We start from the raw sequence: 24,692 nt of genomic DNA on the forward strand, positions 1-24,692 counted from the left end.
TTGTGTGCCATTTTTACTACCTCACTGAGGAACTCCCAAGAAACCTTTTGAGCTGCCTCGAGTCCACGTTGTTACAGAACAAGGGTGGCTAACCAAATAGCTTCATTCATTCTTGGTCTAATCCCTGGATCCTTCAAGTGTTAAAAACTAATCAAATCAAGCTAGCCTCTTGGTAAGGTGTAAGGAGATGTAAGGAGAACAAAGAAAAGGACTCCTTAAAAATAAATGCTTCCTTGCCTTAAAAACTCTCTGTAAATGGAAAACCAGCACACAGGCAAAGAGTTGGACTAGAACTTTTCATATAGATGCATCTAAAGAGGGGTTTGGTGGGGTAGGGGGGGAGTTTAATAAGGGAGTGTTTAGAAAAGGTATCTCCTCCTAAGCGCCATAGCATGGGTTGCCGGTGCCTGGGGCTGCACAGAGCAGGTGGGTGGGTGGGAGAGAGTAAAACGGATGGAGTATACATGCACATTCAACTGCCTAACGGTGTCCGTATCACCCAGCTGCAGAGATAAGAAAAGAAGAGTCGTTTCATTGCCTGGAGAAGTCACTTCCTGATTTGCATGGAGAAGCCATTTTCAATGGACCCCAGCTTACAGAAGCACTCAGCTATGCTGAGGCAGAACTGGCTGCTCAAATTTTGCGCCCCCTAACAATTTTGTGCCCAGGGCAACCACCCCTGTGCCCCCCATGCTACACCACTGCTTCACCCATCTGTATTCAGAAACTATATAGTCCACTCAATCACCACAGCATCCCATCACGTTGTGTGGCATGTGCAGGCCCAGGCAACCATGACTACCCCTCAAGGTTTGAATTGAAATGCAGCATAGGAGAGGACTGGGGAAACAGCTCTCTGCACTCCATAGAACTAAACTGCCCTGCTCATAATAAGCTCATGACAGACGACATATTCCTAATTGTATTTAAACAGCCACGTCTCCAAGGCCTCTGAATGAGCTTCTGGTTGAATGGGAGTTTATGCCCAGGTATACCATTTGCAACCCATCCGCTATTTAGGACACATTTGTAATCTCTATTTATGCATGAGGGTGATCATCCTCCTTCTAATCATTACCACTTTCATAAAGACTGGCAGAGGAGAGCACAATGCGCTTGCTGATGGCTTTAGGTAGTTAGTGAAAGTGCCCTTATCTCTTCGGTGCTTAGTAACTGTGCCAGGGTATCTTGGGTTATATGTTATAAATAGAGAGAAGGCCCGCTAACACTATTGTTTGCTTTTGCTGCTCAGTAGGAGAGTACTTTGGAGGCAACAGTCTTCTGTAAGAGAACAGTCCCCTGGAATAATCCTCTTATCTGAAGAGCTGTCCGGTCCAAGGCTTATATTAAGATAATGAAACCTAAGAAGGAGAGTGTTGACGTTTCCCATTAGTAGACAGGTATGCATGTCACTATGGGGAAATGTATTGTATTTCTATTTAAATTATAATAATTATGTCTGAATCTGCATCTATGCATAAAATAAGCACATTCAAATTTTATGCAAATTGTTGTCCTCTTTAAAGCAGTCACTAAATATGATGACCCTGATCCAATTAAAGTTAGCTCTGGTTCCCAGAGAGGTAGTAAATCTGTGTCTGGCCAGTGCAACTATTAAGAGTATTGGAGGAAGGATTAAACCAGTTATCTTGAGCCATTTCAAATGCAGCTTCCACTCTGCTTTTGGCACTAGGATGGCTTTGGTTCCTCTTGTTGATTACTTGTATCAGGAGATGGTGTCCCTGTTTATTCTCCTTGATGTCTCAGTGGCTTTTGATACCATTAACCATGGTATCCTCCTGGCTCAGAAGATTGGGGTTGGAGCCATGGTGATGCAGTGGTTCTGCTCCTACCTTCTCTAGAGAATAGCATTGGGTGACGAAGGCTCAGTACCATGGCAGTTGTACCAAGGGCTGCAAATGCCCCATCTTGTCCCCAGTGCTTCTTAGCATCCATATGAAGCTGTTGAGTGCTGTCACCAATAGATGTGGGGTTTGGTGTCATCATTATGTGGATGACACTGGGCTCACTCACTCTATATGCCATCTGGACCCAGTGAAGCTGGGTTGGTGCTGTATCGGTGCCTTAAAGTGGCAATGGGCTGGATGAGAGCCAAAAAACTGAATCAGAATATGTTGTTGTAGGCACTGTCTTAGGTCAAGGAAGGTCTTGGTGGATATTTAGGAAGTGCCAAATACGTTCCTAAGCTGCTCCAGGCTGAATCATTTGCCAACACTTGCCTACTCCCTGACGTAGTGACCTTGAGCTCAATATAGCACAGAGTGTGTCTGATGTCCCTGAATAGCTTGGAGTTTTGTTAATGGCAGCAGCAGGCTAGCCTGCACTTGTGCATTAAGACAAGCAGATAACATGAGAATGCTCCCTTCATCTGCCCCACAATTCTCTTTCAACCTTTCGTGTTTTAGAATCGCTGGTTTGTTTTGAAATTCCGTGACTCCTTGTAAGATATTATAGGTATGGGTCACTTTTAATATTCTGAGACACTGTGGTTTAGAACCAACATTAAGTCCTGTGCTTTCTTCCTACATATGATCCAAGTTCTCAATTTTTTATCTCAAGGTCTATCCACTGCAAACAAAGCCCACTGTTTACAGAGGCAACCTGGAAAGTAGCAAAAACCTCACTTCATTAGGGAGCTATGTTATTACTAGCCTTGGTTTTTCCAATCCCATAGCTTTCTTAGCATTTGCTTTTTGGGAATGAGCCCCCCCCCCTTAATAATAAATGTAAACAGCTTTTTACCATGTGTTCACATGTGTTCCTTTCCCTTCTCTTCCAATGTCTGCTCTCAGACATCCTCACTATTAACACTGACTTTTGCGGAAACAGGCTGCTTGCCAGAGGACGTGAGAAACTGAGCAGACTTGGCCAGAAGCTCTTATGAAAGAAGAGTGTTTTCTCATGATGGATATGCTGAGAAAGACCTCTTTGCCCCAGAAAGTAACCTAGAGGAAGCAGAGGGCAAGATAAGCAGCTGGAGGTAAAAGATCCCACACAGACCTCTGACTAGCCTCCTGCTCTCAGTTAACTCAGTAGCTGTGCAAAGAAACTACCGTATTTTTCGGACTATTGGACGCACCGGTCCATAGGACGCACCTAGATTTGGGGGGGGGAAATAAAGGGGGGGAAATTTATCCCCCCCCCCGCCAGGCGCGGGGCTGGGGCGGGGAAGCCCGAGCTTCCCCCTCCCCCAGAACGGAACTCACAGCCATGCCGAAGCTGCGCGCAGCTTTGGCATCGCTCTGGGAGCTTGCGCGGCTGGGGGAGGAGGAAGCCTTCCGCCAGCCTCCAAACCAAGTCGGGGGACAGCGGGAATGGCGCGCTGCGCCTCTCCCGCTGTCTCCCGAGTTTGCGGGGCTGGCGGTGGGGCTCTCCTGAAGCCTGGAGGTTGTGGGGCTGGTGGGGGGGAGAAGCAGGCTTGCTTCTCCCACCCCCAGCCTCCAGATCAGGTCGCGGAATAGCGGGATGGCGGAGCGCTGCCATCCCGCGATTCCCCGACCTGATCTGGAGGTTGTGGGGATGGTGGGGGGGAGAAGCAGGCTTGCTTCTCCCACCCCCAGCCTCCAGATCAGGTCGTGGAATAGCGGGATGGCGGAGCGCTGCCATCCCGCGATTCCCCGACCTGATCTGGAGGTTGTGGGGATGGTGGGGGGGGAGAAGCAGGCTTGCTTCTCCCACCCCCAGCCTCCAGATCAGGTCGCGGAATAGCGGGATGGCGGAGCGCTGCCATCCCGCGATTCCCCGACCTGATCTGGAGGTTGTGGGGATGGTGGGGGGGGAGAAGCAGGCTTGCTTCTCCCACCCCCAGCCTCCAGATCAGGTCGTGGAATCGCGGGATGGCGGAGCGCTGCCATCCCGCGATTCCCTGACCTGATCTGGAGGTTGTGGGGATGGTGGGGGGGAGAAGCAGGCTTGCTTTCCCACCCCCAGCCTCCAGATCAGGTCGTAGAATAGCGGGATGGCGGAGCGCTGCCATCCCGCTATTCCCCGACCTGATCTGGAGGTTGTGGGGATGTGGGGGGGGGGGAGAAGCAGGCTTCTCCCACCCCCAGCCTCCAGATCAGGTTGGGGAATAGCGGGATGGCGGCGCTTCGCCATCCCCCTATCCCCCGAGCTTGTGGGGCTGGGGGGGGGGAGAAGCAGGCTTGCTTCTCCCACCCCCAGCCTCCAGATCAGGTCGCGGAATAGCGGGATGGCGGAGCGCTGCCATCCCGCGATTCCCCGACCTGATCTGGAGGTTGTGGGGATGGTGGGGGGGAGAAGCAGGCTTGCTTCTCCCACCCCCAGCCTCCAGATCAGGTCGTGGAATAGCGGGATGGCGGAGCGCTGCCATCCCGCGATTCCCCGACCTGATCTGGAGGTTGTGGGGGTGGTGGGGGGGAGAAGCAGGCTTGCTTCTCCCACCCCCAGCCTCCAGATCAGGTCGTGGAATCGCGGGATGGCGGAGCGCTGCCATCCCGCGATTCCCCGACCTGATCTGGAGGTTGTGGGGATGGTGGGGGGGGGAGAAGCAGGCTTGCTTCTCCCACCCCCAGCCTCCAGATCAGGTCGTGGAATCGCGGGATGGCGGAGCGCTGCCATCCCGCGATTCCCCGACCTGATCTGGAGGTTGTGGGGATGGTGGGGGGGGAGAAGCAGGCTTGCTTCTCCCACCCCCAGCCTCCAGATCAGGTCGTGGAATAGCGGGATGGCAGAGCGCTGCCATCCCGCTATTCCCCGACCTGATCTGGAGGTTGTGGGGATGGTGGGGGGGGGGGAGAAGCAGGCTTGCTTCTCCCACCCCCAGCCTCCAGATCAGGTCGTGGAATCGCGGGATGGCGGAGCGCTGCCATCCCGCGATTCCCTGACCTGATCTGGAGGTTGTGGGGATGGTGGGGGGGAGAAGCAGGCTTGCTTTCCCACCCCCAGCCTCCAGATCAGGTCGTAGAATAGCGGGATGGCGGAGCGCTGCCATCCCGCGATTCCCCGACCTGATCTGGAGGTTGTGGGGATGTGGGGGGGGGGGAGAAGCAGGCTTCTCCCACCCCCAGCCTCCAGATCAGGTTGGGGAATAGCGGGATGGCGGCGCTTCGCCATCCCCCTATCCCCCGAGCTTGTGGGGCTGGGGGGGGAGAAGCAGGCTTGCTTCTCCCACCCCCAGCCTCCAGATCAGGTCGGGGAATAGCGGGATGGCGGCGCTTCGCTATCCCCCGAGCTTGTGGGGCTGGGGGGGGGGGAGAAGCAGGCTTGCTTCTCCCCCCGCCAGCCTCCAGATCAGGTCGGGGAATAGCGGGGTGGCGGCTCTGCGCCTCCCTGCTGTCCCCAGCTTTTGGGTGCAGGCTGCTGCCCGCAAGCCTTGCGAGCCCGCGGGACATCCCGCCGGGCTTGCAAGACTTGGGATAGCTTCCTGAAGCCTTCAGAGCGAGAGGGGTCGGTGCGCACGGACCCCTCTCGCTCTCCAGGCTTCAGCAAAAGCCTGCATCCGCACCATAGGACGCACACACATTTCCCCTTCATTTTTGGAGGGGAAAAAGTGCGTCCTATAGTGCGAAAAATACGGTAAATTGTGGAAAAGGGAGTGATGCTTGGGTGCTAATCCCCAGACATTCAACTCCCGGGTCTCTTCCTCTCTCTCTCTCTCTCTCTCTCTCTCTCTCTCTCTCTCTCAGTTTCATGTCCCATCACACACATGACTACCTCCTCCTCTCTCCTGCAGTGACATCTAATAGTCCAAAATGTGTAATGCAGTGTCATTGTGCTGAATCATGGTGATTCCACCCAGAGGTGTAGCTCTGGGGAGCAGGGGAGCTGTGTGAACCTACATTTTGCTCCGGAATTTGGCAAGCCCACACATTCAGTGATTGAGCTTGCAGTTGGATGTGGCATGTAAACCAGTCAGTGCTTTAAAAACTGGGATGAGTATTTGACTTTTCAATGACACTTGCATTGGTATTTTGAATCCTGGCAGCCACTCAAAACTAACAAAGTTTTAGCATCACCAGATCTGTGGTTATAATGGGAATTTCCAATAATGTTTTTAATGGGGAGATTTAGTAATGAATCTGGGGGGGGGGGAGAGAAAGTGGAATTGCCAAAAGGGCATAGGAGTCGCATGACACGTATACACACATCAGAGACAGAGGGAGAGTGGGGGGGGGGGAGAGGAGGAAATCTTCCCAAAGCAAGCCAAGGCAATTGAAAGCACGCAGGGTTTTTCCATATCTTGACAGTTGCAATCAGACTGAGGATTTAAGGACAGTCTACCCTGCTAGATGTTGGACAAATGATAAACCACATACCCAGCCCTGTGAGGGATGCAGTGCAAGATATTGTTTTGTGTCTCTTCCAGCATTCTGTCAAAAGGAATCTTCATCTGTCTAGCCAGACCATCTCTCCTGGGCAAGAAATATACAGGGAAGAACAAGTCCTCTCCCTCTGTTCATGGTCACTTCTCTCTCTTCTTCTCCCCTACCTCTTCCTTACTCCCCAGACCAGGATTTAGCATCCAAGAAGCTATTATTTGTCCTCAGATGTATGAACACAGAACAGATAACAAATTACAGCATGAGAATAAACTCACAGAGACGTGATCATCTTGATGACTGTAGCAGCAAGTGATGACCAGCATGTGTGAAACAGCCATTACAAGCCAATCCCCAGGGACAGACCTTTATCATCAGTTCAAATGCAATTCTGTTCTGGGTCATGCTATCCAGCAGTGCCAAGCAAAGAGAGATTTTCTTTCTAGCCCCTTTCTCTGGAATGGACATCCTTTTCACACCTACATTTTACGGAGCATCTAGATGATGCTGTTGTCAGCCTGCTGTATCCCACTAGTTTCTGTGTCATCCTCCCATGTTTTCTTCAGGCCTGATTTGTGGCAATTTTTAGAAATAAAGGGTAATTGCAGCACTGACCTGTCCAGTGTGGATAGACTTGGCAAAGCACTATTGAGGTTTTTAAAGGATCCTTTGCAGATACTGTCTGCCTGAAAATACAACTCATTTTATTGCTTCCTGTGGAGCATAGGTGGAGAATAAGTGGTTAATATATTTTAAAATGACCCAGTGTCAGTTTCTCTTTCCACGGTGGGTGGGTGCAGGAGTGCTACCAGTGTTTCCTCTCATTATTGTCATTGCCCTGCATTAGAAATCCTCAGGGGCAGAGTCCTCATACAGCAGCAGCCCTGAGCAGGAGATGGGTGTGCTTCCTGATCCTAAATACCTGGCAGATACATAAAAAGGGCGCCAGCTCTTGCAGCATTCAGAAGGCAGGGGGTTAATCATGACTACCTAATCCACACTACCTAATGCTAACACTTGCTCCAGGCCTACGCTGAGGCAACTTGCTCTTTCTGTCTCAGCTGTGGGATGACTATTCCAGCTGCGAACCTACTAAACTCTGCATTAACACCTTGATCCTTGACCAACATCCTGACCTTCTCTTAGTTTCCAGGCTGTTTCCAGAGGCCAACCAGTTTCCATCTTGCCTGGGCTTTCACCTCCTCTTCTAGTTGAGGACTGCAATGGATGAGGATAATATTTCTCTTCTTTTCATTGTTTATACAGTGGTACCTTGGGTTAAGAACTTAATTCGTTCTGGAGGTCCATTCTTAACCTGAAATTGTTCTTAATCTGAAGCACTACTTTAGCTAATGAGGCCTCCCGCTGCCACCGCACCGCTACTGCATGATTTCTGTTCTCTTCCTGAAGCAATTTTCTTAACCCAAGGTACTATTTCTGGGTTAGTGGAGTCTGTAACCTGAAGCATCTTTAACCTGAAGCATATATAACCCGAGGTACCACTGTATAGTGAAATAGCAGCAATATTACAATATTCTTGTAGCTGTTATAAGAACATGAGCGCTATGTGGCCTCCATGTAGTTGTGGGATATTTGGCCAGTCCCAGTAACAACAACTGATCTTGTTTTTGAAAAGCTGGTTAGCTTTGCCACCAAGACAGGAAACAGATTGAAATACTTGTTTGCAGATTTCAAAACAGTGTTCACTTCACAGACACCTACAGCTAGGGCAAAAATAGGCTTGCTTTAAAGGAAGACGGCCAAGTATAACAGCCCATGTTTATCAGCGTATTTTTCCGACCCCTCTCTTTTCACAACTGGGTTATTCCTCTGTTTCTCCTCTTCCTTTCTTTGCTACTTTAAGTTAGGAGTATGCTGGAAAATAGTACTGCTTCTCTCTCCCACCCACCACACCCCCCAAAAAACCATTCTTTATCAATTAGTGAGAAAAGAAATTGCATCCAATTAAGGTATTATAAAAGGGGAGAGAAAATTTCAGAGGAATTCTCATGGGTGGGGTGCAGGGTTTTTGATGCACTTACTTTACTTTTGAGAGGGCTGGGGGGTGTTTGTGAGTACTCTTTCTTTCTCCCTCTCTCTCTCTCTCTCTCTCTCTCTCTCTCTCTCTCTCTCTCTCTCTCTCACTTGCAGACACAATCTGGTCTCCCACCACTGCCCACCACACTACCCACCCCAGCCCTGTTCAGTTAAGCTGTAGCAGTGCCAGTGTTGGAAGAGCAGATCCATGGCTTTGCCCCACCACACTGGCCATTATGATGTCTCACCAGTGGTCTGTACTCTGCAGTCCTCCCAGGTGCCCACACTTCAACCAAGTCCAGGGGGAGGCATAGTGAGGTGTGTCCTCTCAGGGGGATTTTTCAGTACAGGAGCCAGGAAGATGACAGAGTACTGGGGGAACATTTACCGGGACACCCAAACCACCACCAGCAGCCACCTCAAAATGATAAACTAGGCTCAAAACCCTGCATCTCATGAAATTCTAAAGTGCTCTGAGAACGAGGCAGAAAAATGGAGGCCTCTTTCAAAGAAGGAGAAAGCTTTTGATTAACTGGAGGACAGCACAGCTGAAGGTTGCATTTTAAAAGACTATTTGAATCACACCAGGCTCCTAACTTTGTTCCCTAGAATGCTGCCTCATCTTGGTTATGTTCTAAAATAGTGTTTTGAATCATTAGTCTCCAAGGGTTTTCCCCTGGAATGTTGGACTGCCCTGGGAATCTCTGTTGCAATGCCATTTTTTGCATTTTCGGCTTTGGTTGTACCACTGTCACAGACACTTATTGCTGTGATGTCACTATTTTCTGCGCCATAGCTTCCCACTCTGGATTTTTACACGCATTTTAAATGGATATTTGTTTGGTAATCATTTGCAGCTGATTGCATCCCACTGGACCAGCCTACCGCAAGAGAGTGTAGACATGCAAAATTCAAAATTGGCTATAAGAAGCTACCTTAGACGGAATCATACTACTGGTTCTCTAACCCTGTGGTTGTAGCTTTCCAAAGCTTCAGGAAATAAGTCCATCCCCACCTCCAGCAGTCTGGCTACATGAGATTATTTAATCCATCAAAGTATCCTCCTCCCCTAGAGCAATACTCCACTATTTTAGCCGTTTTTCTTTTCTTTGAAATTCCACTCTGTACTGTGCACTAGGGTGTGTAACTTTTGCATTTGAAACACACAGCAGGGGCATTTGTTCTGCAGCAAGGTCCCACCTTTCCCATTATGTGGGTGTGCTTTGGAAAGGAGGCGTGATATAGAAACAATCCCTGCAGCTAGCCAGAGCAACATCCTGCAAGCTCTGAAAGGTAAAAGCTACAGGATATATCCTGTATCAGGAGAAATCTGAACATTCCCAGTGTGATATGTCAGTGAAACAGAATAATATTTTCATGACTAGAGCTGGGATAATTCATTGGTTATAAGTGAGAGAAAGCATGTTGATTATATGGTGTTGGAGATTTTATATAAAGTTTATATGAAAATTGCAGATTGTGGGTTCCCCACCCCAACATAAATTATATTGTGTAACAACTGAAATAAGTAGCTTTTTCTTACTGAGCAGTGTGGGCGGAGATCTGCAGCCTACATTAGAGACTTGAATGCCCAATTCCCATTCGTTTTAATTAACTTCTTAGGCAGTTTTGAAAAATCTCAAAGCTCATCGTTAAAGCTGGAATTGAAGGGACTGTTGCAGAAAGCCAGACTCAGGTTGCAGGAGGATACCCATTCTCACCTGATATAACAGCAGATATGAAACTGTGAAACCAGCCAATGCCTCTACGCAGATCCATCCTCATTTCAGACATCATGATATATTGGTATATCACAATGTTTAGCCGGTGATGGATTGCAATGTTCAAAGCCAAATATCACTCAGCCCTAATGCAAGCGAGGGCAGAGTTAATGCCAAACTAGACATATCTTCGTCCTATTCTCCTATAAATCAGGGCAGGGGTGTGTGGATCTAATTTTTATAGCTAAAGGGGCATGATAGTGAGAAGAACCGAACCCTCCCCTTCCTTACCAGCGTATGAGCCACTGCATACCAGATATGAACATGTTCTGAGGAGAAAAGTGCTCAGAGTGATGGGCAGAGCAATCCTAACTCTGGCCAGTGAGCAGTAGGGCAGAACGGAGTGGCAGACCCACCGCTGCATCCAAAGCCCTTCCATCCCACAATGACAGACTTTGAGGGGCTTAAGCTGGCTGCTGCCAGAAGGAATGCTCTCAGCAGTAGCTTTCTGACCAACCATGCTTTTGATGGGTGCAGAGGGGACCTATGGACACTGAACCCCCACAACCAGCTGAGGGACATCTCCAGTCAATCCTAGCTTGCTGTTAGGGAGCTAAGATGGCATCCAAAGTGTGGGAAAGTAAAGCATGGGAGTTGGGGAAGGATCCACTCCCTTTACCATAATGCCTTTCAGAATTAGCACCCAGGAATTTTCTCCCCACCCTCTACTTTACAAGATACATGAGCTAACACATATGGCTGCCACTGTCACATATAGTATGCCCCCCTAGATATGCAGAGATCTAACACTACATGAAGACGCTTGGAGAAGAGATGACATGATAGCCATCTCCAAATATTTGAAGGACTGTCATGTAAATGGTGGAGCAGATTTGTTTTCTGTTGCTGAAGAACAACCTTTCTCAATCTTGGGTTCCCAGATGTTGTTGGACTACAACTCACATCATCCCTAGCTTGCTGGATCAGTGGTCAGGAATGATGGAACTTATAGTCCAACATCTGGGGACCCAACGTTGAGAAGGTCTGCTCCCGAGAGTAGGATCCAATCCAGTGAGTTCAAATTACTAGAAAGGAGGCTTGAACTAAATATTGGGAAGAACATCCGAAAAGTACAATTTGCTTGACAGTGGAAGACACACTTGCCTCGGAAGGTGGTGGTGGAGACTCTTTGGTTAGGGTTGTTTTTAAAGCAGAGGCGGTGTGATGGCCTAGGAATCCGATTCAGAGGCTGAACTGGAGGAATCCCAGCCTGCATAGGAGTCCCCGCCTCCAGGGCCGGCTGAGCTGGGGCAAGGCCTTGGATCTGAAGCACCTGCACCTGTGCCGGATCCTCAGGAGCAGGCACCAGGTGAATCCTCTCTGGCTCCAGAGGCGATTGAGGACGCATTGCCTACAGGTGCGCCTCTCCCAGCCCTGTCAGGGGAGGGTGAGTCTCCCCCTGGGTCCAGTCCAGTGGCATAGCGTGGGGGGTGCAGGGGGGGCCGGCCGCACCGGGCGCAACACCTGGGGGTTAGGGTTAGGGGGCGCAAATCCACGGGTTAGGGGGCGCAAATTACTTGCCTTGCCCCGGGTGCTGACAACCCACGCTACGCCACTGGTCCAGTCACCCTCCGGCTTCTCCTGAGCTGCAGAGGCTCAGGGCAGAGAGGCAGAGGGAACTGGTTTCTCCCAGGAGGAGTGCTCGCCTTAAGGCCAGGAGAGGCGGGTCACTTGGGGGCCGGGACCGCCCCTGGCCTCAGAGAAGATAAAGGCCAGTCAGCCCGGTCCCAGGTTGCGGGAGCAACGTCATTGAAGAGCTGTTTCGGCCAGCATCCAGCCCTGTTCCCCCAGAGTTCCTGTCCTTGCCCGGCTCCTCGCTGTGGACCCCGCTTCGCCCGTGGAGGACTGTCTGCCGACCCTCGACTCAGGTCCTGGACCTCACCCCACGGTAACTTCCCCCTTGGACCAGCACAGGCTGGTTGGTGACCTACCAAGGATGCTATAGAAGTGGAGAGTGGACTACATCACATGAGAGGTCACTTCCAACACTCATGTTTCTTTTGGGGTGTGCAAGGCCTTTGAAGATGCACAAGTGAGAGGCACAATTTTTGCCACTTGGAGATGTTGCCAGCATGGGACATAATACAAAATAAATGTCAAACTTATTTTCTTGCTTTATATTCACATAACAAGAGTTGATCTAAGGAAAAGCCAGTTGAAGACTCTCCTGTGAAAATCACCCAGGTGTACAACCCAGGATACATCTTAAGCAGTGCTTTTTTCTGGGGGTACGCAGGGGGATGCATACTCCTAAACATTTTGTGAATCTAAGTTTGACCTCATTGAGGGGCAGTATTTCTATGAGTAGGAAAATGAGAGTACCCCTAAATATTTTTTTAGAAAAAAAGCACTGCTCTTAAGAGAACTGGATCCCCCTCCCACTGGAGGCCTGTTACAAAGCAGTTAACAAGTAAACCTTGTCAGTCATTAAATAATTAGTCAATTGATAAGGTTGGAGGGCAAAGAATAGATACCAGGAGGAATGCAATTCTACTCACATTTATGGGACAGAAGGACATCAAAAGAATCTGCCCATCTTGTAGCTTCTTCTGTTGATAATCTCCTGTGACAAAGTAGGGGGCAGTTAGGGTCAGTGAGCATTGCTGCAAGTGAGAAATGGGGATTGAGGAGTGTATACCAAGGCAGCCCAAAACCTGGCAGAATTTGCAATATTATATGGCCTAAACAACTTGTGCAAAATTACAGAGCAGCTAATTTTCTGTTCTGTATCACCTTCTTTGTACAGACGTTAGAGTTCTTTTAAAAAGTATGTTGAATGTTGGAATAGATTGGCGAAAGGGACAAAATACAGATATCTGAGACCAGAAGTCCTTCCTCCTGGTGGGGTAACTGTGCTGGTGGTGCACTCCCCTACTCCAGGTAACTTGTAGTTAAGTATACAAGCAGGCATTCTTGTGAATAAGAGTGCTTTTGTTAAAAATACTTTAAAAAGGCAGGGGGGTCAAATCAGGACCACAGTAATAGGGTAAGTCCACCCACTGTTTTCTTAATGGAAAATTCCTCCCCTCTGTCCCGCTCTGTTGTTTGCCCCATGAAGGAAAACCTAGGAGTCCCTAGTAGCAGCTGGGGTAGGGAGATTTTAATCCTAAAAACAGCATGGGGAGAAAACTTAGTCTCCCTCCTCAGCACTATAATTCTGATCTGCTCTTGGCTAAAGCAAGACTGCAATTAATATTGGGGGGTTTGGTTTTATGTGGGAGGTTCTAACGCTGACTGTCCCAAGTCACATCCAGTTTGTTCTTTAGAGAAGTCCCAAAGCCACCTCTCTGCGCTCCCAGACTGCTCCTCTTCCTGCTCCCAGTCAGTTATTGTGCTTTCCCCCGTCTCCGGCAGTGTTCCTTACTCTGTCCAGCCAGGCTGACTTCTAACTGGCCTGACTCCAGCATCCTTCTACCATGGCTTGTGCTTCTGGAGCAAGCCTCACCAGCCATTGTGGTATGGCGCTTCCAGCAGAGCATACCGAACATCTGGCAGTGTGAGGAGAGAAGGACATTCTGTGCAAACATGCTTAGAGGCACACGCATAAAGAAATGCAAAATGTGAGTGGAGATACACGGATGCAAAGGAGGTCGAAGCTCTGGACAACTGCCACCTTCTTTTGAAGGAGGTTTCCAGAGTCCACTTCAAATTAAGCACTACACTGTTTGCATCTCATTTATACTGTTTCGCAGCTGTATGTGGCTCACTTCTAATAGAGAACATTCTAACCGAGGCACACCCTAATTCATGGGTAGGCAAACTAAGGCCCGGGGGCCAAATCCGGCCCAATCGCCCATGGAATCATCATGTTTTTACATGAGTAGAATGTGTCCTTTTATTTAAAATGCATCTTTTGGTTATTTGTGGGGCATAGGAATTAATTCATTTCCCCCTCCCCCACCAAAAAAAAATAGTCCGATCCCCGAGGGACAGTGGACCAGCCCCCTGCTGAAAAAGTTTGCTGACCCCTGTCCTAATTACAGTATTTCATAAAAGGGTTTCTATTATTGTTGAATGGATTTAAGTTTGTTCCGGCAGAAGAAGGCAATCTATGAAGATTCGGGCTCACTTAGTCCTTCGGCACAAAACCTGTGCAATCCATTTTCTTACAGGTTTGAAATCCATGCTGCCAGGTGCAGAAATTGAGAACGGAAGGATTTATAAAATCACCGCAAAGGAAAGCGGAGAACAACCCAGAAAAGGAAGAAGGTGGATTGCCTCACCACTACTCACTTTAAAGCCCGGTTGGGTTTGTCTGGAAGGATAGCCGTGAAGTCGCTGCACGAGTCTGATTTGTGAGACAGACATCCCAGGCGAGTCCTCATCCCTCTGTTTCTGCAGTCAGTCATACAAGGCAGGGGAGCAAATGGGAGAAAAGGAGAAGGGATAACAATTAGCAACCCAGCGGGATCAGACTCTGGGTCCACCTGACTCAACATTCTCTTTCAAGCTTTGGCCAACAAGATGCTACCCAGAGAGCCAGGGTGGTGCAATGGAGGGGTCTCCAACCTTTGGGGGCCATGGGGCACATCTGGAACTTCAAGAGACTTCCATGAGCTCCAGGCACAAAATGGCAACTGTAGGAGAAAGGCAGAGTGGCTGCCACATCCAAAAGTGCAGACAGGGCCACCAAGCGATGCAGGCACCTACATCACTTCCACCAGATTTGCTCACAGAGAGAAGCCATTTGCACCTTTCCTCTGTTCAGAACAGATGAGAGAGTAGGCATCCGACCTGAAATGTGGGCCTGTTTAGGTGGAGCCAGTGCAAAGAGGAAAAGTGAACAGCCTCTCATGCATGGTGGATTTGGGAGGGGATATTTACTGAGCCCTTTCACAGGCACCAGAGGAGATGCTAGCGAATGTGCTGGTGCCCACAGGCACTGTGCTGGGAATCCCTTGAGCATCATAACAAAAATAAGGTCAAAGGAATTTCAGACTGAATGCACGCCTCTCTAATCTTTGCGATTCCAGAGACGACCTTGAAGGGGGCACGGTTTGACACAGAATACCAGAAAATAGAGAGCTAATTTGCATGCGTGCCTATTTTCAACGAATTAAGAGCTAATTAGAACTTATTAAAACTGACTTTTTTTAACTTTCCAAGACTATAGGAGTGATCTCCCTTTTGTAAAGAAGATGAATAAACAATTTTGCTTTTTTATTTTATTTTTTAAGTACAGGCCTTTTGAAGTTTATTATTGCAAAAGTTTACTGGATGTTCAACCATTAGGCTGTGAATGTAGAGGCAAGCTCCAGTTTCCTACTGAAAGCCAAACTGGATGTGTGCATGTTTATAAAACACGCACTTGCCCATTTACCCAGTGGCGTAGCGTGGGTTGTCAGCACCCGGGGCAAGGCAAGTAATTTTCGCCCCCTAACCAGTGGATTTGCGCCCCCTAACCCGTGGATTTGCGCCCCCTAACCCTAACCCCCAGATGTTGCGCCCGGTGCAGCCGGGCCCCCCTGCACCCCCCACGCCAAGCCACTGCATTTACCTATAGCACTGCTAGATTTGGGGTGTGCAGGCAGTTCCCCTGCCCAGGGTGCTGAGCCAAGGGGGTACAAAACTGAGAAGATCCATTTGTATCTACAACAAGTTGGCGTTGGTTGTCAGCTGCTTTGGGCACAGGGTCACTGTGGGAAAGCTTCACGTAAATAAACACAGTCAAGAAGGAGAATCATCTTGGCCAGTAAGTCCTCATTCCTTTCTAAGGGCTCACTAAGAAAACAGTTTGAAAGCCACTGCACTAAAGCCATACTGATTCTCAAACTCCAAAATCTTAATGAAAATTCACCTTGCACTCTTAACTCTCCCCTGAGCCTCAGAGGAATTTGCTTCTGTTAACTTCACTGTGAAACAGCCTGCAAGAGCTATTCATGACTGCACAGTTAAATATAAAATAACCTTTCTCGATGCCATATGGGAGGCCTCTGCAGAAAGCTTTGGCACTGTCTCCAAGATAATTTCACTGTGCCCACTTCTCCCTTCTGTTATAAACACTCTTGCATGATTTCTATTTATTGAACATTTTAAATGTAATTTTAGAGCAAATCTAAATGTTAGCTGATTAAAATGATTATCTGCTTGGCACCGTGCAACCTGCCCCAGAGCATTTAGCTCCAGTTGAAAAACAGGTGACTCTTTAGCACACCCTAGCACATGATGGAGGAAAAGAAACACCTGTGTTTTACAATATGTGACCCAAGTGAATGAGCAATGCAGTCTGAGCCCACTTTCCCACTAAAGAATTTTGAAATAGTAATTAAAAAGAATTTGTTTCTCATCAGCCACAAAAGCATATTTTTAGAGTTCTTAACTAATTGAATAATATTTAGTTTACCGAACTAACAGTGCACAAACGAGTAACAAATCAAAATGGCAGTTTTCAATTTGCTGTCTAACCCAACAGACCTCTCTGTACTTCCCAACAAATCGTCTAGGTTATTCAATATTTTGCTGTCATACGCAGATGGCTATATTGATCCTATACTACTTAAGTTTGATATTGCTGTGTGCTCATTTCTTTTGAGTATATAATTTTAAAGATTCATAAAAAGAATGTTTGTTATCTGCCTTTTAATTAACAATATTAATATTTGCATATTAGCAATGTGTAGAGGATACAACATGTAGGGGATAAAATAACTAATACTCAAACAAACACTACCGATCCTTGGCAGCAGGCGTTCCATTTTTATTTCAGTTCCCTACTACTGAAATAACAGCCTCACAAAATAAAAATAAAAAATCCTTAATTCCAGTCGCCACAAACTAAAACCTGCCTTTCCCAATGAAAACTGTATTTCCAGTCAGCCAAACCTTCAGTGGATTAATCTGCTGATTAACCACTGATTAAAGTGTGCAGTCCTTTTCTGCATATCAGTATACTCGGTCTGACCCTTTCATGTGAATTCATAGCGTCCTGCAAAATAACACAGACATTTATAGAGTGTTAACATTTAGTGGCAATCATGAAAGTAATGAGAGCCATTGCTAGCCAAGTAGGCAGGTAAGCTGAATAATTGTTGCCGGCTTAATGCATCCTGTTCCCTTTAGCAAGAAAGTAGCACACACAGTTCCCCCTCCATGGTCTCCTCACAACAGCCCTGTGAGGTAGGCTAGGCTGAGAGATAGTAACTACACAGCAGACTTCGTGGCCAAGACAGGATTTGAACCTGTGTCTCCCTTCCCAGTCATGGTCTGGAACTTTAGCCATTACCCTTCCTTTATAAGAAGTGACCGAACCCAAAGGGTGCTCATCAATGGTTCCTCTTCATCCTGGAGAAGAGTGACTAGTGGGGTGCCACAGGGTTCTGTCTTGGGCCCGGTCTTATTCAACATCTTTATCAACGACTTGGATGATGGACTCAAGGGCATCCTGATCAAATTTGCAGATGACACCAAACTGGGAGGGGTGGCTAACACCCCAGAGGACAGGATCACACTTCAAAACGACCTTGACAGATTAGAAAACTGGGCCAAAACAAACAAGATGAACTTTAACAGGGAGAAATGTAAAGTATTGCACTTGGGCAAAAAAAATGAGAGGCACAAATACAAGATGGGGGACACCTGGCTTGAGAGCAGTACATGTGAAAAGGATCTAGGAGTCTTGGTTGACCACAAACTTGACATGAGGCAACAGTGTGACGCGGCAGCTAAAAAAGCCAATGCAATTCTGGGCTGCATCAATAGGAGTATAGCATCTAGATCAAGGGAAGTAATAGTGCCACTGTATTCTGCTCTGGTCAGACCTCACCTGGAGTACTGTGTCCAGTTCTGGGCACCACAGTTCAAGAAGGACACTGACAAACTGGAACGTGTCCAGAGGAGGGCAACCAAAATGGTCAAAGGCCTGGAAACGATGCCTTATGAGGAATGTCTAAGGGAGCTGGGCATGTTTAGCCTGGAGAAGAGGAGGTTAAGGGGTGATATGATAGCCATGTTCAAATATATAAAAGGATGTCACATAGAGGAGGGAGAAAGGTTGTTTTCTGCTGCTCCAGAGAAGCGGACACGGAGCAATGGATCCAAACTACAAGAAAGAAGATTCCACCTAAACATTAGGAGAACTTCCTGACAGTAAGAGCTGTTTGACAGTGGAATTTGCTGCCAAAGAGTGTGGTGGAGTCTCCTTCTTTGGAGCTCTTTAAGCAGAGGCTTGACAACCATATGTCAGGAGTGCTCTGATGGTGTTTCCTGCTTGGCAGGGGGTTGGACTCAATGGCCCTTGTGGTCTCTTCCAACTCTATGATTCTATGAAACGCTGCAAGGTTCCCTAATACAAATAAGACACCTGTGGCCAAAAGTCCAACTGGCAGCAAGGCACAGTGCTGCAAGCGCAATGAGTACAAATGGCCGGCTTATGTTATGAAGACCTGGTAGTTCTTCTCCAAACCTGGGCTTGTTTCACAACTGGAGATGCTTTGGGTATCTTCTGCCCAGAGCTCCTCAACCACCGCCCTTCCTCACAAGGCCCATTCTAGCAAGCGCTGTGAAAATCTCACAGATCTCTCTCAGTTGAGGCACATGACATGTATCTCTGCAGTGCTGCTTAAACTCCTCGGGTGTCTGAGAGAAAGGCAGTGACGATGCACAACAGACAGGGAGACTGCGACAAAACAGAGCTTGTGTGGGACCTTATGGTGGAAGGTGCATGGCTGGCAATGGCCAAGATGGGGGAAAGGCAGGGAAAACGTGGGGAGCCAAAGGGGGGAGGGAGGACAAGGCAGGGGGAAATGAGCTTGACATGCTTCCGTTCAGAATTATCTGGAAATAAGGCTATCCCATTTTACCAGCAGCATAAAATGGTAGAGCCCTAAGGTGGCAGAATGGGGTGGTGCAGGTCATATTCTTTGAAAAGTAGTGAGGTGCCACATCAATGAGAAGATAGATCAGATCTCTCTCTGGCTGGGGGGAGAAACATTCGAGAGAGGTTATTTCTTTGTGGCATCAGAAGTGTTGCACCGCAGGCCATCTCCGTTTGTTAATTCCTTCCCTGACTGACTTGTGAGAGTGGCCAACACAGTTTCCAGGAGCCAGTACTTCAGGGAAGAAAGAGTAACCATGCTGGGTTCTGATACTGCAAATTGTAGTATTTTTTGCAAAAGGAGGGCAACTGTCCTCAACACAGCAAACTCTCTCACCTCCTGGAAGCGACAGCTGACCTTCCTTGCAGCTTTTCAGAACACAGAATTGGTAAGAACCCTAGCAAGCTGTTCTCCCTTCCCCTGAGCATGGGTGTAGTCAGGATTTTTGTTAGGAGGGGCAGGCCTTTTGCTAGGGGAGGGCAGAACCTCAGTTCGCTATGTATTTTTATTGATTTAGGGGGCAGCTGCACCTTCCTGCCCCCCCCCGGCTACGCCCACGCCCCTGGGTGGCCCATGGAGGAGACGCTGAGGGGTTGCAGTGCAATGTTGTTCAGCAAGCAAGGCAGTCTCAGCTCAGGACTGAACTGGATAAGGAGTTGGTTAGAGCATGGTACTGATAACACCAAGGTTGCAGGTTTGAGCCCCTCCAGCAGGTTGGACTAGATGGCCCTCAAGGTCCCTCCCACCTCCACAATTCTATGATTCTTTGCCCTTGCTACTCCTTGGCATCAAGGTGAGGTTGCTGGGCAGGAACATGGAGAAGCTGGCTGGCATTTGAACTGGCCTGAGAATGAAATAGCAGGAGGACTTGATGCCACATGAATGGATTCAGGTCCTTTAACAGCCTCAGTTGTTCACATGCATGCACTGAGGAATCTGCCAGCAAGTCCCCCACCTCCTGGGGCCTTTATGCAGAACACACACAAGGTCAAGGGGAAAGAGTAGCAGGCCAATGCTAAATAGAGACCACCTGCCAGTTCGCCCCTGAAAATACTCCCCCTCAGTTCACATATGACTTTTACAACATGCCTCCTTTGATGTATTCAGTGGTCTTTGTTTGCCTGATCTTGAATCTGGACTAAGGATTTTGAGCCCTTGTGTTCTGATTCAATACATGATATCCAATCACTGAATATTTCAGTATTTGGGTCACTGCCATTGGCCCTTAAACTCTGAGTTATGATTCGCAGCTTGGAAGTTTAGACAGCCAATCACGTTGAGAGTGGGGGTGGCCCAGTTGCTTTACCCCTGTTGTCCAGTTCTGTTAGTTCCAGTGCTTTTTTTTCTGGGGGACGCAGAGGTACGCACACCCCTAAACATTTTGTGACTCTTTGTACTTTTGTCCATTTACTGTACAGTGGTGCCTCGCAAGACAAAATTAATCCGTTCCGCGAGTCTCTTCGTCTTGCGGTTTTTTCGTCTTGCAAAGCATGGCTATTAGCGGCTTTGCGGCTATTAGCGGCTTAGCAGCTATTAACAGCTTAGCGGCTTAGCGGCTATTAATGGCTTAGCGGCTATTAGCGGCTTTAAGAAAAAGGAAACAAACTCGCAAGAACTCGCAAGACGTTTCGTCTTGCGAAGCAAGCCCATAGGGAAATTCGTCTTGCGGAACGACTAAAAAAACGGAAAACTCTTTCATCTTGCGCGTTTTTCGTCTTGCGAGGCATTCAGCTTGCGAGGTACCACTGTATTTATTTTCCCCTATTTGAACTATAAAATCGTGATTTTCTTGAGTCAAAATGAGAGTACCCCTAAACATTTTTTTAAAGAAAAAAAGCACTGGTTAGTTCAATAAAGGTTCTTGCTGTTATCACTGTGTCTTCCTTCACGGGAACCAACTACACTTCAGTTCCCCTGTAGCATCTTGTTTTGTCTTAAGAGAACGAGGCTGGAAGTTTCCAATTCAAATCTTGCCTCACCCAAACTTCTTAGTGCAGCACCACACTTTTCTACATAAGAAAATGAGAGAGTTGCAAGGAGGAGAGTCTCGGCCAGACACCAGCCCAGAGCACCTTAATGTTTTATATTTGTGTGGAAGTGAGAATTTTATCAAGCGCAGCTTGTCACCTCCTTGGATTTAAAGCTGTGCAGGTGGTTGCCCCACACGGGGCATTGAGCTGAGAGGGTACAAAACTGAGAAGATCCATTTGGAGACGCCAAATGTTGACCTTGCTCCAGGCACTATACAGTGGTACCTCGGGTTAAGAACGTAATTCGTTCTGGAGGTCCGTTCTTAACCTGAAACTGTTCTTAACCTGAAGCACCACTTTAGCTAATGGGGTCTCCTGCTGCCGCTGCGCCGCCGGAGCACAATTTCTGTTCTCATCCTGAAGCAAAGTTCTTAACCTGAAGCACTATTTCTGGGTTAGCGGAGTCTGTAACCTGAAGCATATGTAACCCGAGGTACCACTGTATTACCAAAGATTAGCAAGGCCCGCCCCTGTTTGCATGTGGTTACCAAAGTGCTCAAGAGGAGAACATTGGGCACCTGTCAGGGATTGGAAATCTGCTCCACATGTTACTGGGCTCCAATTCCTATCAGCCCCAGCCAGCATGATCAGCGTTGAAGAGACTTGAAGTCCCATGGACCAAAAAACCCCAGTTAAGTGTTAGGTTCATGCTACAGGTTGGAGTTAAAGAGGAGCCCAAATTGAAGGCAACTGCATCTGTGATCCTAAATAAGCCTTTGTCTATCTTTCTGCCTCAGCCTCCTATCTGCAATTTGGGGGTTAATGGAAAGGAGAGGTGATGTTAAGGGCCAAGAGTAAGAAACAGGAAGACACCGGCTGAGGTGTCATTTCTGCCTCAAACACTTTCAGTGGCCTTAGGCAAGTTGCTCTTCTCTCAGCCTTGGCATTTCATAACATGGATGTAATACTCGCCCACCTTACAGGGCTGGTGTCCTTAGGACCTTTGGAATGATGTATACAAAGCACTGTGTAACCTTGAAATGTGTGACTTAAATGCTAAGGGTTGATGCTGGCAGAGGAACATGGAGCAAATGGAGTGGGACAACTGTGTATGAATGAATGGTATTTGTTAGTTGCTTTTCTTACAAAATAACCCAAAGAGACATTACAACCAGTTAATAGTAACAGTGAAAACCTAAAAACACAGCTAGACAGATAAAAGGCAGGATTGCATGTCTCACTGCATTAAAAGATGCCACAATGCCACCTTTCAAATAAAGGCCCAGAAGCCAAGGCCTTGTGCCCAAAACTGGATAAAGGTGGTGCTGGGTGTGCCTCCCTGGGGAGAGCATTCCATAAGCATGGGGCCAACACTGAAAAGGCCCATTCTCAAGTTGCCTTCCTCCAAACCTCCCACATTGTTTTGCATGGCAAGGCAGTGGAGGTTTCGGATCAGAATTGTCCTTCTAGAGGGGCTGCCTTCCCAGGTTGACAAGCCCCACCTGGCCCCCACTTCCTTCTACAGCACCTGCAGAAACCTCCTTCTTGGCCATTGGACCCACTACTGGTCTTGTTCACTCAATCCGCCAGATCCTGTCTTCGGATGGAGAAGTCCTTAATTCACTGAGGGTTTGAGACCCATTGGCTACCCTCACCTGTGGCTGCTGTGACCTGCTGACAGCTTCTAGGAGCCACAGGTGAGAAGTGAGTGCAGAGTGGGGACCAAAGGTGGACAAACTAGCCCAGAAGGAGCATGTCATGCACCCCACCAGAGGTACTACCCCTCACCAACACCCCATGGAAACTAATAGAGACTGGAAAAATGGATGCCATTATTAGGTAGATCTTACTTGGCACTGCACGCGGGTGGCACTGTGGGTAAAAGCCTCAGCGCCTAGGGCTTGCCAATCGAAAGGTCGGCGGTTCGAATCCCCGCGGCGGGGTGCGCTCCCGCTGCTCGGTCCCAGCGCCTGCCAACCTAGCAGTTCGAAAGCACCCCCGGGTGCAAGTAGATAAATAGGTACCGCTTTAAAGCGGGAAGGTAAACGGCATTTCCGTGTGCTGCGCTGGCTCGCCAGATGCAGCTTTGTCACGCTGGCCACGTGACCCGGAAGTGTCTCCGGACAGCACTGGCCCTCGGCCAATAGATGTGAGATGGGCGCACAAACCCCAGAGTCTGTCAAGACTGGCCCGTTCGGGCAGGGGTACCTTTACCTTTACCTTTACTTGGCACTGCACAAGTGGACTCATCTGCAAAACAGCTCTCCTTTTGTGCTTCAGCAGGAAGGATAAACATAAAGCAGATAGGAAAGACTGACAGTGCAGAGGCAAGGAGATGGGCCTGAAGGTCTTCAGAAATCCAAAGTAGGCAAGCGCAAGCAGGGACCAATCCCAGCATGCACTTAAAAATCTGATTATGTACACACACACACACACACACACACACACACACACACACACACACAGCCTCTTCTCTTCTAACTAATGGAGGAGGGATTGCATTAAATGCCAGCAAGTGCATTCATTTTAATCCTTATCCCAACCGTCTGCCTTGTGCTGTATTTTTGCTGAAATCAACCCCTGTAATTCCCTAAGCCCTTTTGAATTTCCTCATTAGAGCACTCTCAGCCCACCCACCCCATTGCCACATGAGGCTGCAGCACGTGAGGATGCGTTCCCTGGATTCCCCTGGCTAGAGCTGCCCATGTGAGAAACTGGGTCCTCTGTTCCTCCCTGTCTTTGCGCTTGCACAGGCCTCTGTGGCCGAACAATAATTTGACCTTCCCTGTGCTGCAAAATCTTGGGACAGGGTGGTGGGCGGAGAATATAGCAGCTTTCAGACAACCATAAACCTGCAAGCACATCAAAGTTTTGTCCTGGTGTTATTTGACCTCATTTTGGGTGCATCTGATCTGGCCCACTCCCCTCCACAATCTGTCTCCATCCTGTCCACCAAGGCACCTCCTGTCCATCAGGGCACAGGTGAAACAGCTCCAGGGTTCGTTTTAAATTCTCTTCCGCTCCTCCTGGATTCCAAAAGGGTTTTAGTTTATTCATGATTTCACAGTAACAGGCAAAAGCATTTGCGGCAAAGTCTCCCATCTCTCCCATTCCACCGCTATTCTTAACAACAGCAGGGATGGCAAAAAGGGTGGCTGTTGTTGTTTTATAAAAAGAGGTTGTTTATTTTGTAGGGAAAACCACCTGGGTGGTCCCATCTATTAGGCATTTGCTTTCCCCTATGAAGGAATCTCCTTTTCCCTTTGCAATAAAGGGAGCAGGTGCAAAGGCAACTCTTTCAAGTGCACCCAGGTGCAGATTTTGAGGTCTCGGATGGGGGAAGGGGTGGGGGAAGTCTCCCCATTATGTGACACCCAACTTGGACAAGAGGTTATTGCACCATCACCAAAGGCATCATTTAATATATTTGGATATATTATATGGGGGAAACAACAGCAAAGGACAAAACGGAAGAACAGAAATGTCTGTCTAAAAAAGGTAAGGGGGGGCAAGGACAGTAAGGATGCCCATCAAATACAAACATTCAGGAGAGAGCAGACACACTCAACATGGATCGTGCACCCCAGACAGACAACCCTAGAGACCAAGCAAAGATACTCACTGCCTTTGCCCTGTCCTCGTGCTCTGGAGGTCTTTGCCAATTGTGTGGTCAGAGAGGCTCTATGGAGAGAAGAGAGCAATCTCTTAAGCTGGGAGCAAAACCCACAGACAGCGACACACCTCCCTGCCTCCCCCTCCCCCTATTTCCCTAAGCAACGGTTCTGCTGA

The 24,692-nt window shown here is 48.3% G+C and overlaps 1 protein-coding gene and 1 long non-coding RNA gene across 10 annotated transcripts in view; one reads left to right on the forward strand and one right to left on the reverse strand.

Moving 5' to 3' along the window:
- The window catches only part of LOC308586627, a 34,841-nt gene extending 20,494 nt beyond the window's left edge, over window positions 1–14,347 (forward strand). The window contains exons 1-4 of one of the 4 annotated variants that reach the window (XR_014007975.1): window positions 467–619; window positions 1,253–1,400; window positions 12,867–13,000; window positions 14,233–14,347. This is a non-coding gene — a long non-coding RNA (uncharacterized lncRNA). Of the gene's footprint in view, window positions 1–466; window positions 620–1,252; window positions 1,401–2,850; window positions 3,002–7,448; window positions 8,311–12,866; window positions 13,001–14,232 lie in introns of those variants that run through there. The other 3 variants (XR_014007976.1, XR_014007977.1, XR_014007974.1) reach the window with 3 other exon arrangements.
- RGS8 (regulator of G protein signaling 8) overlaps window positions 1–24,692 on the reverse strand; it is a 47,095-nt gene that overhangs the window by 5,875 nt on the left and 16,528 nt on the right. For 2 of the 6 annotated variants that reach the window (XM_081193326.1, XM_081193330.1), the window contains exons 2-4: window positions 24,526–24,584; window positions 14,354–14,483; window positions 12,619–12,683 (exon numbers count right to left, since the gene is read on the reverse strand). In XM_081193326.1, the coding sequence (XP_081049452.1) occupies window positions 12,619–12,683; window positions 14,354–14,483; window positions 24,526–24,584 (254 nt within the window). The remainder of the gene's footprint in view (window positions 1–12,618; window positions 12,684–14,353; window positions 14,484–24,525; window positions 24,585–24,692) is intronic. The other 4 variants (XM_081193328.1, XM_081193331.1, XM_081193329.1 and 1 more) reach the window with 3 other exon arrangements.

This window comes from Podarcis bocagei (assembly GCF_964188305.1).
Source record: "Podarcis bocagei genome assembly, chromosome: 5".
NCBI lineage: Eukaryota > Metazoa > Chordata > Lepidosauria > Squamata > Lacertidae > Podarcis > Podarcis bocagei.